The sequence below is a fragment of the Setaria italica genome, chromosome IX (assembly GCF_000263155.2).
Source record: "Setaria italica strain Yugu1 chromosome IX, Setaria_italica_v2.0, whole genome shotgun sequence".
In the NCBI taxonomy this organism is placed as follows: Eukaryota; Viridiplantae; Streptophyta; class Magnoliopsida; order Poales; family Poaceae; genus Setaria; species Setaria italica.
Window position 1 is genome coordinate 46,113,563 of NC_028458.1, and position 17,342 is coordinate 46,130,904.

Genomic DNA, 17,342 nt, shown 5'->3' on the forward strand with positions numbered 1-17,342 from the left:
CGCGCCTGTCCAATTTATTATATACTAGAGAATAGAGATGGCACGTTTGCAGAGAGGGAGGGAGCCCTCGAGATGGGGCAACTCTGGCGAGGCACCCTTCGCCTTCCGCCATGTCTGCTCGCATCGTCGTCATCATCACGACCCTGACCTGCATGTGGGTTGGTTTGCCCAGCTTTGTTCTTTGACTGACGGTACGGGGGAAAGAATACGAGAATACAGGTGGCCTGTTACTGACAGTAAATGGGCATTCGACGGGTTCTTCGAATTCCAGCGGTTTTTGGACTCGTGCGGTCACTCGCTCCTCATGGCCGGCAGTGGCCAATGCAATCGAGCACTGGTACTAGCAGCACTGCAGCACAAACAAGTGGGCCCCGCTGGAGAGGAATAAAGAAGGAAAAGCAGGCAGCGAAAGTGACTCCCTGACGCGGCGAGCGCAGTGCCTGAAAGTCGTTGCGGCCGCGCACCGGCGCCCTGCATGGGGAGATCTGATGAAAAGCCGAGAAAAATACAGGACTCGCTTTCGTGCGGGGACGCCAGCCAGCATCCGGGTCCGGGTCTCCCGTGCACATGTCACTCCACAGTCCGCACTCGGCAGCTCGATCAGCCCCCAAAGTATAATAATAAAACAAAATATAGTCCATTAACTAATAACTAGAACATTCGATGGACGAATTAACCGTGAGTAATTCAGGGCGTTGATCGATTCTTCTCGGCTAGAGCTGGGATCCCATTGAATAAAGAGGCATTTGCTCCATTCATGTCCAGGAAAAGTGCCCAATCGACTCGCTTTCCGCCGGGCAAAGCTGGGCCTTCAGATCCAATCCGCCATGTGGGGGCAGGCAGGCAATTATGGCATCAACCATGTGGCAGGCCATGCTCCTCCACTGAGCAGGAGACCCAGGGCACAGGGAAATGGATCCTCAGATGACCCGAGCACAGAAGCAGCCGTTCACAAGCGCTAGGAAGTCATCTGTTCTGATGAACAGAACACTGACAAGCTTGTTTTCCAAAAAAAAAAAAGAACACTGACAAAGCTAAACATGGAGAAAAAGGAAGAGACAGGCTCTGACGTGATTCGTGCCAAATCACCCCGCCACAGGCTTCCTCGGCCACTGATCCTGGATTACGCGACGCTAAGGAGTGTTTGGGACTAAATGTGAAATAATTATAAAACTAATTGCATAAGTCGTGGTTAATTCGGCGAGATAAATGTATTCAACCTAACTAGTTAGCACATATTCACTATAGCCTGGACTAATTAGACTTAATAGATTCGTCTCGCAAATTAGCCTTCAATTATGCAATTGATTTTGAAATTAACCTATATTTAATACTCCTAATTAGTACAGTTTGAGAGGTTGGATGGAATAGGGAACTGAACTGAAGGAAACGGTGACACTGCATAAACTAGCTGGTGTTCTTTAGGTGCTGATCTGCAGTGTACTGATATACTGTCGCAATGGAGGATAGAGGTCATTCAGGGTGGTTGGGTAGCCCAAATAGCCAGTCCAGAAACAAGGCTGCGTCCCACACACGCATCACAGATCAAGCGAGGGCGCCTTATCCCCTTCCCTGTTGAGATGCAGTCTGCACATGCTGAGACCTGCATATGCATCCAACTTGTGGTGGGGGCATGTGGAGCCTCCTACAAACATCCTCACAAACATGTTGCACGCCCTGCTGCGGCCAGTTGTTCAGGACTTGGGGTCCCTGCCAGAGATTTTGGCACCCCCAAATTGTTGTGGTTCAGAGAAGTGGCTACTGGTTGCTGGTGGTTAGTGCAGTGAAACTGAAGTGGATAAATGGAATCGAGTTGATTTTTGAAGGTTTGGTACTTGCTAGTCCAGTAGTTAACTGATGTTGTCTGGCTCCAAGATCCAACGGCCAACTCTGGTTGACTCTGAGCTGAACTGGGAAATCTAACTCCCTCTTGAGAACTTAACTCCATTGGGTAGTGGTAGCATCCTCCTGTTACTACTGTGCTACTGAACATTTGAATGAAACCAAGTGGTGCTTGTGGTTGGCATGAGGTGCACTACATTTTCAAAGCTCAAGGTGTAATTTTTGTGCTGCTAATCAGTGCTCTCATCGTTAAAAATGCAATGCACATTTCATTTCAGAAAGCCATTTCCTCCTGCATCTCAATCGTACCGAATGGTTCCGGAGAACAGTTAACAAGAATCCCTTTCGTTGATCGAATTTACGTAGTTGGCACGTACAAAAGTTGATGGCAAAGGTTGTTACTTGCTCACTCGCTTGCTCCGTCCACATCGTTTCACGGAAAAGTACCCTATCTAATTCTCCTCTCATGGGCGCAAAAAAGGGTACTATAGGCTGGCCTTTTCCGTGGTGAATCAAAGAGGCGATGCTAACACGGTGCTAGGATGACGCATATGCTATGTCCTGCTCCGAGCCATCAGGTGGCTGCTAACCAAACCAGCTGGATCTCTAGGTTTTCATTAAGTTCAGTGCCTTTCCTGTCCGTGAGGATCGGAATGCAGTCAATGGCAGGGGCCACATGGCTAACGATGTTTCAACGAAATTAGCCTGCACGAAGTGATAGTACTCCATCTGTTTTCTTTTCTGTGGTTAGTCAAAGACCTGCAAATCTGCTTAGCCACCGCTACTTAGGAGCTATAAACCGGAAGTGCAGGGCTAAATTGTTCAGCTACAAGTACTACCTCCGTATCGAAAAACAGTATTAACTTTTTCTTTGACCATTTGTCTTATTTTAAAAAATTATGTAAGTACTATTCATTTTGTTTGTGACTTACTTCACCATCAAAGGTATTATAAACTTAACTTATCTTTCCGTGTATTTACGATAATTTTTTTAATAAGATGAATGGTCAAAGATCACAAGAAAAAATTAACAGCATAGATATTTTGATACGGAGGGAGCTGCATAATTTTCTGCAAAGTTTGCAAACATGCTGAGGAGATGATGCTTGAGATTCGTGTCTGTCCACGCGTGATGACGATGTGGGCCGGCCCATCGTACGGACGCTCGGAAATCGTCGTCGTCATCGGCTGAGTGAGACTGAAGGAATGGGCCCGGTTTTGGGAGAACGAACAAGGGCCACGCAGAGATACAGAATTTGTGAATTGTGACCGGCTGACGGCCCAGTTACACGCGGCAGCCGCAGCAGTGCCCATCCTGCGTGAAGGGGACGACGGCAGCTGGCTGACGGCGGTGTTCTCTCGTGCGTGGAGAAGCCTAACGTAAGGCCAGAGCAGGCGGAGGGATGTTCACCATGTTTGTGGCCTGGAATAGCAGTCAGCAAGCTGGCTATCAATTGCGACTGCCAAGCTATAGGTTTCTGTAATCATGTTGCTTGCTTCCCTTGCTGTGCTCAAACAGCTGCCGCTCACCAGAGGCTCGGTGAAATGTCCGATAGGGGCTTGTGTTGTGGTTACTGTGTCATTCAAGATTGATTGCTGCTGATTTGATTCCAGGTCAATTCTGTTTAGCAAAGCATGCTCTATTTCTTCCTCAAATCGGCAGGACCTCCCTCCCTACTTTCTGTCTATTGCCCGCTCTCTCTACCGTATGCTCCTAACATAACATGTATAACAACATGGTTTCGACTGTTTTCATGATCCTCCTCGTAGTATATGTTTTAATTTTACTTTGCTATTCAGTGAAACGCTGACATATATGTACCTTACAAAAGTATATTTGAGGACATGCAATTGGCGTGCAGTGCTGAAAATTATGATTGACATATACTTTCTTTCAATTTTTACCCACCATTTTCGGTACGAATCTACATAATTTAGTAGCAATGTAAAAAGTATCTTTGTAGATTTAGCTATGGTTTTTATTTGCATTAATTTATTTCAGGTTCACAATAGTTCGATTTTTATTATGGCTATAAGCTTGTATAAAGAGTCTGTGATCTTTGCAGATTTAGCTATGGCCTTTCTTTGCAGTTGGACTCGAAATTAACAAGAAATAAACATTGTCAATTCATATCAGGCATGCTGGTACAGACATAGATGCTCTTATGTCCTCGTAAATTGTGCAAAGATTTTGGAACATAGATATATGCGGTTTTTTATATGGATTTTGGAGAGGGGGGCGAGGGTGTGGTGGACAACTGGGTGGAAACATGACTATCTAGATGGTTTAATAACAAGCCAAGAGAAGAGAAGGGCTTCATGGCAATGCGAGGTGAGACAGTGGGTGCCAATGGCGTGAGTTAGAGCTAGTGGAAGCAGGAGAGTTATGATAGGGAACTCGTGTAAGTAACAAATGCATCTCATCAAATAAATAATAATATTTCTGATGCAACCTTTTTGTCATGTTTATTATGTTGTTTCGAAAAATAGTAGAGTAGTCAAATTGGTCAAAAAAATGGAATAACATTACCTGCCCATTTAGGGATCGGTAGGAGGGGAGCTTGAGCCCCCTTCCCTCTTTGTGCAAGATTTGGCTCCACGTGCGGGAGGAATTTAGGTTATATTTTAACATATTTTTCTATTATTTGAAGGTAGACTTTCAATCCTTATCTTCTAATAAAATATATCATTTATGGTTAAAAAACGAGTATTTTAGAAAACTAACGGTAGAATTTGTAAACACTATTCACACTTACATACAAAATGCATAGGTATTGACATAAAAAAATATATTGCTGAATGGTGTTTGTAGTTGATGAACTTTTGCTATAACGTTAACATGCTCGAACATTCTTAACTTGCTTAGTCTTATTGGATGCTCTTGGAATTAAATTTCAATATGTTTGGTTAGCCTAAAAAGTTCTTTCAAACTCTGTACATAGTTGATCCAACCTCAAATTTTGACTTTGTTAGTCTTGATGAATCGAGTCAAAGAAGCCATAGTGAAAAATGATGAGCCATACTGTTATCAATAAAAAAACGTTACATATAGTCTTTTTTTTAAGAACGTATATAGTCCTCCAAATGTTACATTTGTATCAAAATTCAACAAAGCAATTGCCAGTAAAAAGAAATCAAAACCTTTTTCTTCAAAGCTGGTAAGTATGATTTTGATGAACCATGTGACAGCTAGTTGAGTCTATAACATGCCACTGACTTTATGATCTGCAAAACAGATTTTTTAAAAATATATTTTTGACCTTATCGGTTGTCCATAATAAAGGAATACTAATAAAAAGGTCGCAGTTCAACACTCGTATTTACTTTTTAGTTGAAGATCCTGAGGAAAAAAAAACTAGATTTGTATCACGACTAATTACTCTTTAAAGTTTGAACCTTCAAATACATGTCATACGAATAGAAACATTGGGTCATACTGTCATAACTACATGTGAAACGGAGGGCAGTGATTTTATGAAAATTTCTTCTTAAAAGTCTTTGACTTCGAAAAGAAATTTTACATGAATCTGTGGGGAAAGAAAAACAAACGAAACTGTTTTAGCGCGGCACGGCAGCAGCCGATCAGATCTCCACCGTCGTCGTCGTCGCCCCCTCTCCCTCCTTCCCGATCTCTCAAATCGACAAAATCCCCGAACTCCTTTCCAGCCTCTCTGCCCTCCCCACCCACCCGCCCACGCGCGCCAGATCACGCGCCCCAGCACCGCGACCACCGGCGCCGCCGCGGCGTCCGGAGCAGGCGGCGAGCGTCGTCACGCAGCGTAGGCTCGTCTCGCCGGGGCGGGCAAGATGAGCGGGCACGACTCAAAGTACTTCTCCACCACCAAGAAGGGGGAGATCCCCGAGCTGAAGGAGGAGCTCAACTCCCAGTACAAGGTGCCCCCACCTTAACACCCTCTCCGTCCCTGCCTCGCTCTCGTTGCGTGACCTGCTACGCCTGTGGATTGGTCCCTGCGCGTGGATCCAGATCTGGGCGCGGCGTTGGGGTTCCAGGCGCGGCCACTCCTAGATCTGCGGGTCTCGGTTGGTTTCTTCGTGGGGTATGGGCGTGTTGGGAGATGGGATTTTGCACCGAAAGTGCACATTTCGGTGCTATGTTGGGATGAATGAGCTGGAATTTGGCAATTTGCAGAAGTCAGCGCTGATATGAATGGGGCTGCTCGAGCTACGTTAGACCTGTTCGGACAGAAATGGGGTTGGATTAGAATGATACGAATGGATTGATCTCTGATCCATCTGAAGCTTGGACTGTAGCCACTCAGTAGGAACTTGTTTGGATCATCTCATGGTTCAATTTATGCTTGGATGAATTAGCTGGAGGTTAGGCTGCTTCTTTGGTGGGTCGCATTGGATAAGTGTAGAAACCGCAAAATGTATGCACATGGGTTCATAGCAGTTCATTTCATCTACGATGTCTGGACATACTCTTTTTATATCCACGTACACATCTTCTCATTTCGTAAATTGTAAATGATGTAGAGCGCACATCTTGTTGCTCAATAAACTGTTTTCAATTATTTATCTATGCTTCATGTGCAATCGTGCGCATGTGAAATAGTGACACATTAAGGTGTGCTTGGTTGGATTCACTACTTTTCTGTGCCCCAAGCAAACACACGCTATTCCAATTTTTTGGTGTTTGGTGAATTCAAGGTGTGTTTTGTATCCAGTGGTGATGCCAAAGTTGTTTCTTTGTCTGTGTATTCGTCTTTTTGGCTATACATTGAAGTGTTCCACATATGCTGTAAATGTGTTCCACATATGCTGTAAATGATGTTTATGGCTGAACGAAACAAAAAAAAACTTATCCAATAGGTAAGCAGTCATACCATGTGCCCTCACTGTTCACAAATTAGTTGGCTCAAGATGATGTCAAATATCATGTTCTCATCATGGTACCAATTTATGTATTATTTAGGCGTTTATTGTGAGATTACTTGGGGAGTCAAATTACTATGTACTGCGGACCATGGTAGTTGGGCCTTGTACACTGTTATTAAAAAAATAAGTACCTTCACTGAGGTGCTACCAAAATTATCATTGTTGTTGCAAACAGAAACAAATTAAGGATTCTATAATTTTGGGCTGTTTTATGCCATCCAAGTTTTTTTATTTGATTTTCGGTAAGTATAATGTAGTTTCTGCAATTTCTGATGTCTAAGGTTTGAAATGTGGCTTGCAGGACAAGAGAAAGGATGCTGTCAAGAAAGTGATTGCTGCCATGACTGTTGGAAAAGATGTCTCATCATTGTTCACTGATGTCGTGAACTGCATGCAGACTGAGAACTTGGAGCTCAAGAAACTAGTATATTTGTATCTCATCAACTATGCTAAAAGTCAGCCTGATCTTGCCATACTTGCTGTGAACACATTTGTTAAGGTAAGAAAGTATAGCCATACTTGCAATTAACATTTGTGCAGGGAAAAAGATTACTGTATGCAAACTATGGGGCTGAGATATCATCTAATAATTTGCTTGATGACTTGACTTCTGCAGGACTCGCAAGACCCAAATCCATTGATTCGTGCTTTAGCTGTTAGGACAATGGGTTGTATCCGTGTGGACAAAATCACAGAGTATCTCTGTGATCCACTTCAAAGATGCCTCAAGGTCTTTCTTCATCTCCTAGAACATTTTTGAATCAAACTGATCCCACTTCCATCTAATGTTCTAAATGACCATATATGTAAATTGTTCCCACAGGATGATGACCCCTATGTGCGGAAGACTGCAGCTATTTGTGTTGCTAAGCTTTATGATATAAATGCTGAGCTAGTGGAGGACAGAGGGTTTCTAGAGGCCCTTAAGGATTTAATATCTGATAATAATCCTATGGTTGTTGCAAATGCCGTTGCTGCTCTGGCTGAGATTCAAGACAGTAGTGTTCGTCCAATCTTTGAAATTACCAGCCATACACTGTCAAAGCTTCTGACAGCTCTGAATGAATGCACAGAGTATGCTACACTTCTACACTTCTTGTTATATTGAGTTTTGAATTTCTTGGTAATTTACTAAAGCAGCCCCTTTAACCTTTTGGTAAACATGCAGGTGGGGCCAAGTCTTCATTCTGGATTCTTTGTCAAGATACAAAGCAGCAGATGCCAGGGAAGCAGAAAACATAGTGGAACGAGTTACACCCCGTCTCCAACATGCAAATTGTGCGGTTGTTCTTTCTGCTGTCAAGGTATGTTATTACCTGATTTTTGTCTACTGGAATATCATAAGGTTTAGGCATCCTCTTGTGTAGTTTGTATATATGTTTATTCAGTACCTATAACTTATTACGAGACTGACTAGAGGTACTTTCTCGTTCTCATTGCATGGGAGGTAGATTGGTAGACTTGTTTCTTTGTTCAACTTGAATTTATACCATGATGTTCTGTTGGAACCAATGAACCTTGCCCTGGATTTTTTTTTATTTTTTGACCTTTCGAGTGTGTAGGATTACTGGTACACTCTCATTAGACTGTGATGTCATGTAGCGACTAATAAAGCACCATTTCCTTTTTTTTTCTGAAATAGTTTTGCTCATTTGTTTTTTTTAAGCTTAGCCTATCTGTTCTTCTGTTCTACACAAGATGGGAGCTTTTGTTAATGCTTCTTTTTCTGTGTGTTTTTAGATAATCCTTCTACAAATGGAGCTCATTACAAGCACGGATGTAGTCCGGAATCTCTGTAAGAAAATGGCGCCCCCTCTTGTTACTCTTTTGTCAGCAGAGCCTGAAATTCAGTATGTGGCCTTGAGGAACATTAATTTGATAGTTCAAAAGAGGCCTACAATACTTGCTCATGAAATTAAGGTGACATTTTTGAGCTCTTCTTATTCTTCGATCATGCAAGTGTGTTCCATTAACTCAGTTGTGTATTTTTCTCTAGGTCTTCTTTTGCAAGTACAATGACCCTATATATGTTAAGATGGAAAAGCTGGAGATTATGATAAAGCTTGCCTCAGATCGAAACATAGATCAGGTACAGAATCAAACCTTTTTGCTTGTATGCTACTATTGATTATTGTTCATGTTTGATTGAAGTCAAAGATCATTTCAGCTACAGTTTTAGTCCTTACTCCTGGCCTCTCATACACAAGAGAAGTATAGAAATTGACAAAAGAATGTATTCTGGAAATACTGTTCAATACCTAGACTTAAAAATTCAATTGCTAAATTAGTTGAACCTGATTTTGATGTTAGAAACTAAAGAGTTCTGTTGGTACTAAGTGATTTCTGTTCTTATCTCCGTTCAAGAGCTTACAGAGCTTCTTGTAGGTGCTCTTGGAGTTTAAGGAGTATGCCACAGAGGTTGATGTTGACTTTGTGCGGAAAGCTGTTCGTGCTATTGGGAGATGTGCAATTAAATTGGAGCGAGCTGCTGAAAGGTGCATCAGCGTTTTGCTTGAGCTGATTAAGATAAAAGTTAACTATGTTGTTCAGGAAGCTATAATTGTTATCAAAGACATCTTCAGACGCTACCCTAACACGTGAGTTGCTTCTGCATAGATTCATATTACGTATTATGGGACTATCGAAGTAATAACTCCCGTTTTGTTCTGCACAATAATTGATGTGTGCGTATAATAACTGTCTTTTGTGGATATTTACAGGTACGAGTCTATCATTGCGACACTTTGTGAAAGTCTGGACACCTTAGATGAACCAGAGGCTAAGGTCTTAGTCAATGCAAATCTTATTCATTTATTGTATTTTCATATGGAAACTTATTTTGTTTTTCTCACACGTGTCTTAATTTCTTTAGGCATCAATGATCTGGATAATTGGAGAATATGCTGAAAGAATTGACAATGCTGATGAACTTCTTGAGAGCTTCTTGGAAACATTCCCTGAAGAACCGGCATTAGTTCAACTGCAGCTGCTAACTGCTACTGTTAAGTTGTTTCTTAAGAAGCCAACTGAGGGACCGCAGCAGATGATACAGGTTGCGATTTTCAGATGCTACCTTGTTTACTTATGTGTGCAATATTGTTTAGACATTAGAGAGCATTGAGTACATGGCAACTTTCCACCTGGTTTAGTGTGTCTCTGGATATTTACTTATTTGCTACCATGAGCTCGCAGCCTATCATGGATGACATGGTGGTGTCTTGAGAGCACTGATAATAATGTTGGTTGTTGTTGGAAGTTTTTTTCTTCTTCCTATAATGCCTTCCTTCTAAATGTTTTGGTTCATCTTCAATGTTGTGATGAACATTTGCGTTCAATGCCTACCACAGTTCACTGCTAAATTGCATAAATGTTGCCTGTAGGCTGTTCTCAATAATGCAACAGTTGAGACAGACAATCCTGATTTGAGGGATCGAGCTTACATATACTGGCGACTTCTCTCTACTGATCCTGAGGTATTTCATGTTTGCTCTTTTCGATCCAATGATTTATGAGATATTCACCCAACCACTGAGCTATGTTTGGCTTTTAACAGGCTGCAAAAGATGTTGTTTTGGCGGAGAAACCTGTGATTAGTGATGACTCCAACCAGCTTGACTCATCACTTCTTGATGAGCTGCTAGCCAACATTTCTACCCTTTCATCAGTTTATCACAAGCCCCCAGAATCATTTGTCAGCCGTGTTAAGGCAGCGCCTAGGGCGGACGATGAGGAGTTTGCTGATACAGCTGAAGGAGGGTATTCGGAATCACCATCACAGGGAGTTGATGGGGCATCACCTTCCTCAAGTGTTGGCACTTCTTCTAATGTACCTGTGAAACAGCCAGGAGCTGGATCCCCACCTGCTCCTGCTGCAATGCCAGACCTTTTAGGTGATCTGATGGGTATGGATAATGCTATTGTCCCTGTCGATGAAGCTGCAGCACCTTCCAGGTAAGCTTTAATGTTTTTTTAATCTGATTTCTACTCTGGTACTTATCCATTGTGTGTCTTGTACAAGTATTTAACCATACTGATATGTCATCCTTTACTTTTGCAGCCCTCCGCCACCTGTGTTGTTGCCTTCAACTACTGGCCAAGGGCTGCAGATTAGTGCACAACTGACGCGGCGTGATGGCCAGATATATTATGATATATCTTTTGAAAATGGAACCCAGGGTGTCCTAGATGGATTTATGATTCAGTTTAACAAGAACACATTTGGTCTTGCTGCTGGCGAAGCACTTAAGGTGCCACAGTGATTATATTCGATAAATTACACCAGTAACCTTTTAGTTTCAGTTTCATGGACTGAGCTTGATGTCTTTCTGTGATTAAGGTTCCTCCACTTCAACCGGGAGCAACAACAAGGACACTTCTTCAAATGGTGCCGTTCCAAAATATCGCCCCTGGTGCACCAAACTCGATACTGCAGGTTGCCGTGAAAAATAACCAGCAGCCAGTGTGGTACTTTAATGACAAAATTCCATTGCATGTTTTCTTCGGTGAAGATGGAAAAATGGAGAGAGCCAGTTTTCTCGAGGTAAAGAGCAAAATGTTTGTGTGGTTTTCCTTTTCTTGTTTGGGCAGTGAAATGGTTTGGGTTGGGCATTGCTTGCAGTGCTAGTTGATTTAAGTCAGTCAAGAGTTGATTCAAGTCACCCACGTTTTGATTCTTTCATATGAAGTTTCAAAAACGATTTTGTTTCTGACTGCAGGGCTGGAAATCTTTACCTGATGACCACGAGTTTACAAAAGAATTCCCTGGCTCTGTCATCAGCAGCATAGATGCAACTGTCGAGCGCCTTGCAGCTGCAAATGTGTTCTTTATAGCCAAGCGGAAAAATGCAAACATGGACGTTTTGTATCTATCCGCCAAGATGCCCCGTGGAATTCCCTTCCTAATAGAGATTACAGCTGCGGTCGGTGTTCCTGGTGTGAAATGTGCAGTCAAAACGGCAAACAAGGAGATGGTCCCTCTCTTCTTCGAAGCTATGGAGGCTCTTACCAAGTGATGACAACGTTAACGGATCAGTGTGTCTACAAAAGTCGATCGGTTGATGAGCTGCCATAGGCCTTTGGATGCGGGAATTTTTTTCACGGAAGCTGGTGTGAGATGTATTTGTTGTTTTGTATTAGATTACAGTATTTAAACTGCTAGTTTCCTGGTTCCAAAGTTTTCCCCCCAGAAATACTGGAGATGTTCCGTTCCTGTCTCAGCATGATTTGTATATTTGCCCATTTGGGCTCGAACCTTTTCTTCTTGTTAATGCATAGCACATGAAATATAACTAGTTTTCGACATAGCTGATGTAACAGAGGATACAATGTTGTTTTGATTCACCCCTGACTACCTTCTGCTACCATTTCTTCTATGGAGTAAGAATTTAAGACATTTTCTTGCCACAGGTGCGGTGCATGATTCTGAGAAGCATTATTAAACTTGAACTTGGTCTGTACAACAAAATCAATCGGAACATGAAATCTGGTAAGACAAAACATCTCAAACATCGAAACAATGCAAGCGTGTCCTATGAAATCGAAAAGAACCGGAATTAAAAGCTACCCCATGCTTCTGTAGCCGGGCCCGGGCGCGCATCACTGCCGGGTCGTGCCCGTGCTCGTGCTGCCAGTCGCCGCCGTCCGACCTGCCGCGGCTCCAGGATTCCTCGTCGAGCTCCAGGTCGCTGCCGGTCTCCTCCTCGCAGTCCGGCTCGTCCTCGTCGTCGAACGAGTCAACGAGCACGACGCGGAGGCAGAACTCGGCGCTGCCGAGCCGGTCGTCGCCTTCCTCCGCGCACCGCGCACGGACGCGCGCGGCCGCCTCCCTGGCCTCTGGCGCGACCTCCCGGCGCAGCGTCGGGTGGTCGAGCCCGGTCAGCAGGTCCTCGAACGCGCGGTCCACCGCCGCCGCGCCGCGGAGCTCGGACGCGGCACGCTACGTCCTCCATCGTGTCCACCTCCTCGGCGCCGCCGCAGCGGTAGCTCTGCTCGACGACGAGCCGGAAAGTAGCCTCCGTCTCCGCCGCCACCTCCGGCTCGGATGCGGTGGGCGACGGCGTGATTGCCGGTATTACGGCCAGGGACACCGTCTTGTCGTCTTGCGCAAGCAGTACGAGCTCCTCCGCCGCCATCGTCGTGGAGCTCGCGGCAGCCTAGCGCTTCTAGTTTTTTTTTGTTTTTTTTTTGAACCAGCACTCAGTAGCTGACGAGGCGAGGCGGTGAGCAATTCTATAGACAGGTTTGGCCCAGTGGTGTCACCCGGATCCGATTCAAATATTCGCTTTCACCGCCGGTAGCATTGCTCTCCGATCCCTCGCAGAGTCAGATTTGAATATTTGTGGGGTAACATTTTGGCTTGCGGACTGGGATCCGATTGCCGGCTCCGGCTGGAAGAATGTGTTCTACTAGCTGACAAGACATGAAGAATGCAATGGTTAGGTAATGTCAGTTGCCTGTATCAAGTTGCTCCATTTGTGGATTTCAGTGATGTCGTTCCTGCAATCCTGCCAATGCTATATGAGAGCATGGCTAATGATTTAGCCAGCTGAAAGCTAATTGCTGTTGCCATGTCATATGGAGGCAACATTATAGCTTGTTCAGCCCGCTTAAACTTATTCGTCTGGCTTATCAACCATGTTACAGTGTTTTCTCTTACAACAAAACAGCATCAGCCAGCTTATCAGCCACAGAAACCATCAGCTGAACATCCCGTGAGCTGTATGGTTGGCTAGTGGAATGGATGGGGGAGTTGTTGGAGGTAATTTTTTTTATTTTCCCCCTAAATAAGATTTTGGAGCAATTTTAAGGAAGCTTTTGGAGTTGCTCTAACAACAGATAACTTTTATCTCGGTTCTTGTGTCTCCACCGGGCGCCTCACAAGCAGCCCGCTCCACACTCTCTCTCTCCCTCCTATTCTCTCACCTCCAGCTCAGATTCCGTTGATGTGGAGTCTCGTTTCGCCGGTTGAGTAAGTACTACGGGCACGTTTGGCAGCCTATATAGCTTCAGCCGGGCCCGTGAGTAAGGCTCGAGCCAGACGGGCCAGGCCCATGGGGCGCAGAGATGTTGATTGGCAAATCTGCACCCCATGATGCTGGCTGGGCCCGGATTGTATTTGTTATGGTGGGCTGGCTGTGGGCCCCTCATAACTACCCCAAACTATCATCTAGAGATGGCGTTTAGTAGCCTGCACAAGGGACAGGTACCCTCACCATGCGCATGCGATGGTGAAGGTTACCACCCAGCTATAGGTGCACAGAAATGCACATAACAAATGATGAATGCATAACTCTTGTTCAAAACACCTAATTAGGAAGGTCATCAGTTTAAATATAACATAAATTTACGTACAAAGCTAATCACATCAGTTTTAGAAAGTAATTAACAAGTATGGTAACAACATTAAGAGGTATGTTGCATGACAATTGCATGTGAACCAAGAAGGAACAATGTACACTTGCACACATGACTTGAATAAACGAAATTAGAACCACAATACTAGGAAACTTGACATGAAATTAGGTCAACTGATCTTGTGACGACCTCCCACACATAACTCCAACAGGAACAACAGAAGAAATTGTGCATGCAATATGATTGGAGCCAATCTTCTTGAAACAAATACTATGAAAAATCATGAACTTGGGCAGCAGTGGGAAACATCTCCAAGCACCATTGACATCAGTCGAAACCACCAACATGGGGAATAGAAACAAAATTCACAAGTCTGGGAAGCTATGTAGGTTTGAATAAAAGCCTCAGACAGAAGGTATTTGGGAAAAAGGAAATTCTGCCATCATTGGGAAAAAAAGTAAAGCATGGCTCAGGTGAAGTTGAGTACTTGCCTACCAAATAGGACACATGAATGAGTTGCCTCCTAGTGAGGCAGCCAGAGGAACCCTTGACCGCATCATTAGGAGCTAACACCTGCAAGGATCCTGCAGTTGCTAAGACGTTCAGTTATCGCCGTGCATCATCATCACCATGGATATAAACGTCACAACTGATGAAAAATAAAAAAAGGTAGCACAATAAGTGACATGGCTTCTACTTTAGGCTCAGCTCAGGTGCAGATGCACGCGCCAAAGAGCTACCTAATAGTGAGGCAATTAAGGCAAGATATACCTCGTTTGCCTCAGTACGTAGGAAGCATCTTGCGGCATGCATGATACCCACCTTTACATCATTACCACCATGAACATGGAGGTGTCAGAGAGAGTTGCTTGTGTCCTACCGAGAGGTCCTACTCGCCAAGCTCGAGTGAATGTTGGTGAAGTTACCATACGGCAACATGACCAAGGTCCACATCGAGCTTGGGGAATACAACCCTAGCTCGGCACTTGCAAGCTAACCTATCATCATCCACACACATGAGGAAGACATGCAAAGAAAGTGGCAAAAAAAAGGAGCCTCACCATGTTGAAAGCAGTTGCCTCACCAGTCTGAAATCATTCCTCAAACAGTTGGATTGAAAACTGCAATTCAATCATAAAAAACCTCAGGGTTAAATCAAGAATATGCTGGGTCAGAGCACAAATAACTAAGCTCATTTTTTCCAAATAAGCAAACATAATAAAACAACAGCCAACATGAGATTGTCTCAGTACAAGTGCATCACATGCATAGAAATAAGTTTGAGGGACCTCAGATCATAAGTGAAATATCCACAAACTGCCATACAGACAGGTGGACTCCAATGCGTGTAGACGCTCACTATTGACACACTTTTACCCCTGTTTATCTTCAATAATGACATGAATTTGATACCTAAACTATTGATTACACCCAATAAACCGGTCATTTTCACATATGCAATAAGATGTTGTGTTTTTGCAGGAAATTGGGCTTAGAAGTATATTTTTGGATAAAGCATTGAACGAGCATCGAACCAGACGAAGACGAAGATCAAAGGGCCCAGGAAGGGGCTAGGCCGATCAGCCTTGATGAGCCCAGGCCAATCGGCCTGGCACCCTCTGGTGCCCCTTGGTGCCCATCTTTGGCAAACAATCCTCCAAAGTTACTTAGGGGCTAAATTATGAAGATATGACAAGGACCAACTCAGGATCAAAGAGGAGTCGGAGAAGATCAAGCAGAGATTTGGAAAGTCATTGAAGACCAATCTTATCCCGAAGCTACCGACGTGCCAGGCTCACATGCAAGTGAAAAGAAGATTCCAGAGCACCAGAGGAAACTTGGAGATGAAGCAGGACACGAGGGGCCAAAAGGAAGGCCCAAGCCGATTGTCCTAGACCCTCCCAGGCCGATCATATTGGGGGTTTCCTTTTCCCCCTCACCTTCCATTTTTTGTCACGCGCTCTTTGGGCTATAAATACCCCAAAAAATCCATCGAGCCCCATATCCAAGATGACGTACTCGACATGAAGCAGTAGAGAAGCAGAAAGAGCTTGAGGGACACTTCTCTGGAGAGCCGAGGGCCATGCAGTTGTCGGGGGCTAGCATAGGCGAACCTCTGCCGGCGTGATCACCCTGCGAGGAAGATCACGCTAGAGTTCTAGAGCTAGAAGTCATCAAGATCAAGGTAGGATCCTAGTGGTAAATCTTATGATGTACAATCATTCATGGTGGAGTAATAGATGTGCTCATATTCTTAGCGATTTAAGTATCTCCTTTGATGGTTTTATAGTTTATTGGGTTTGCTAGCTTTTCAATCTATGAATCGATGATAGATTGCCTAGGGTGTTATTTGGTCGTGATGACTAGATTTGCATGCCTGATCTACCGATGAGTATGACATGTTCTTATGATCATATCCTTAACTTGCTTGCGCTGATAGAGGTGATCGTGACAGGATCTTTCTTGTGTAAGGTGGCGGGTTTCGGAATCCGAACCGGAGGTGTAGATTTAAAGATGCTTTTTACTAAGATCATATCTATGTTGCTTTGCTATCCATGCTCTGGATTACAACATATGTATAGTCTAGGTTGCTCTAGATTGGTTACCTTTGCTCTATCTGTTATCTATCTGTACATGCTTAGTAGATTGGATCTGTATCTTTCATAAATACCAAGTTAATACTAACAATACTAGTTGAAATAGATCTTGTGCTATAAGTTCCACATATTGATAAACCTTGGGGGAATACTTTGAGGGAAGAGCTACAACTGATCCGTACGCTTGCGGTTGATAAATTGGCGTGCTGACAGTCGTGAACAATGTGGTAGTAGAAGAACAGAAAGAAAGAGTAGAATAGAGGCAATAAAGCTGAAAGACACTAAATAAAGAACACCATGTACAAGAACCATAACAGAAATGGGACTTCATCATTGCCCAACCCAATATTAATCATTACAGGCCAAAGGAAAAGGGGAAAAACATCAGCAACAAGGTAACAAGTCAAATAGATCAAGAACAACAGAAAAATGGTATCAAGTTCCACACATAATTAAACAACAGAAGGAACATGATCATAAGTTAAATAGTAAATTAAAGAACAGAACCAGCATGTGAACATGGGAAACAAGTAGGTAAGTAAGAGTAGGAACTTTCACCAAGATAAATATTAAGTTAAACAATAGCAGTAACATGTCAACATGGCAAAAAATAGGCTAAGATCATCCAAACAAAACAAATACCAAAGTAAA

The 17,342-nt window shown here is 43.6% G+C and overlaps 1 protein-coding gene and 1 pseudogene across 1 annotated transcript; one reads left to right on the plus strand and one right to left on the minus strand.

Annotated features, from left to right (window-relative positions):
• Positions 1-5,468: 5,468 nt before the first annotated feature.
• Positions 5,469-12,091, plus strand: LOC101781074 (beta-adaptin-like protein C). Its single transcript, XM_004984286.2, has 15 exons — positions 5,469-5,736; positions 7,043-7,240; positions 7,358-7,471; positions 7,565-7,815; positions 7,910-8,045; positions 8,482-8,661; positions 8,738-8,830; positions 9,127-9,338; positions 9,462-9,525; positions 9,614-9,793; positions 10,122-10,214; positions 10,295-10,692; positions 10,799-10,988; positions 11,078-11,281; positions 11,457-12,091. Exons 1-15 carry the CDS (start codon positions 5,650-5,652, stop codon positions 11,751-11,753), a joined length of 2,697 nt encoding a protein of 898 aa, XP_004984343.1. The 5' UTR covers positions 5,469-5,649; the 3' UTR covers positions 11,754-12,091.
• Positions 12,092-12,158: 67 nt separating this feature from the next.
• On the minus strand, positions 12,159-13,140 carry LOC105913582 (annotated as a pseudogene).
• Between the last annotated feature and the right edge of the window lie 4,202 nt (positions 13,141-17,342).

What these genes read in the sequence shown, in the direction of transcription:
- LOC101781074 (XM_004984286.2), top strand. Translation starts at nt 5,650, where the DNA reads ATGAGCGGGCACGACTCAAAGTACTTCTCCACCACCAAGAAGGGGGAG. An exon ending in CACTTCAAAGATGCCTCAAG is followed by an intron (nt 7,472 to 7,564) that starts GTCTTTCTTCAT and finishes TTGTTCCCACAG; the next exon opens with GATGATGACCCCTATGTGCG. An exon ending in AGAGAGCCAGTTTTCTCGAG is followed by an intron (nt 11,282 to 11,456) that starts GTAAAGAGCAAA and finishes TTCTGACTGCAG; the next exon opens with GGCTGGAAATCTTTACCTGA.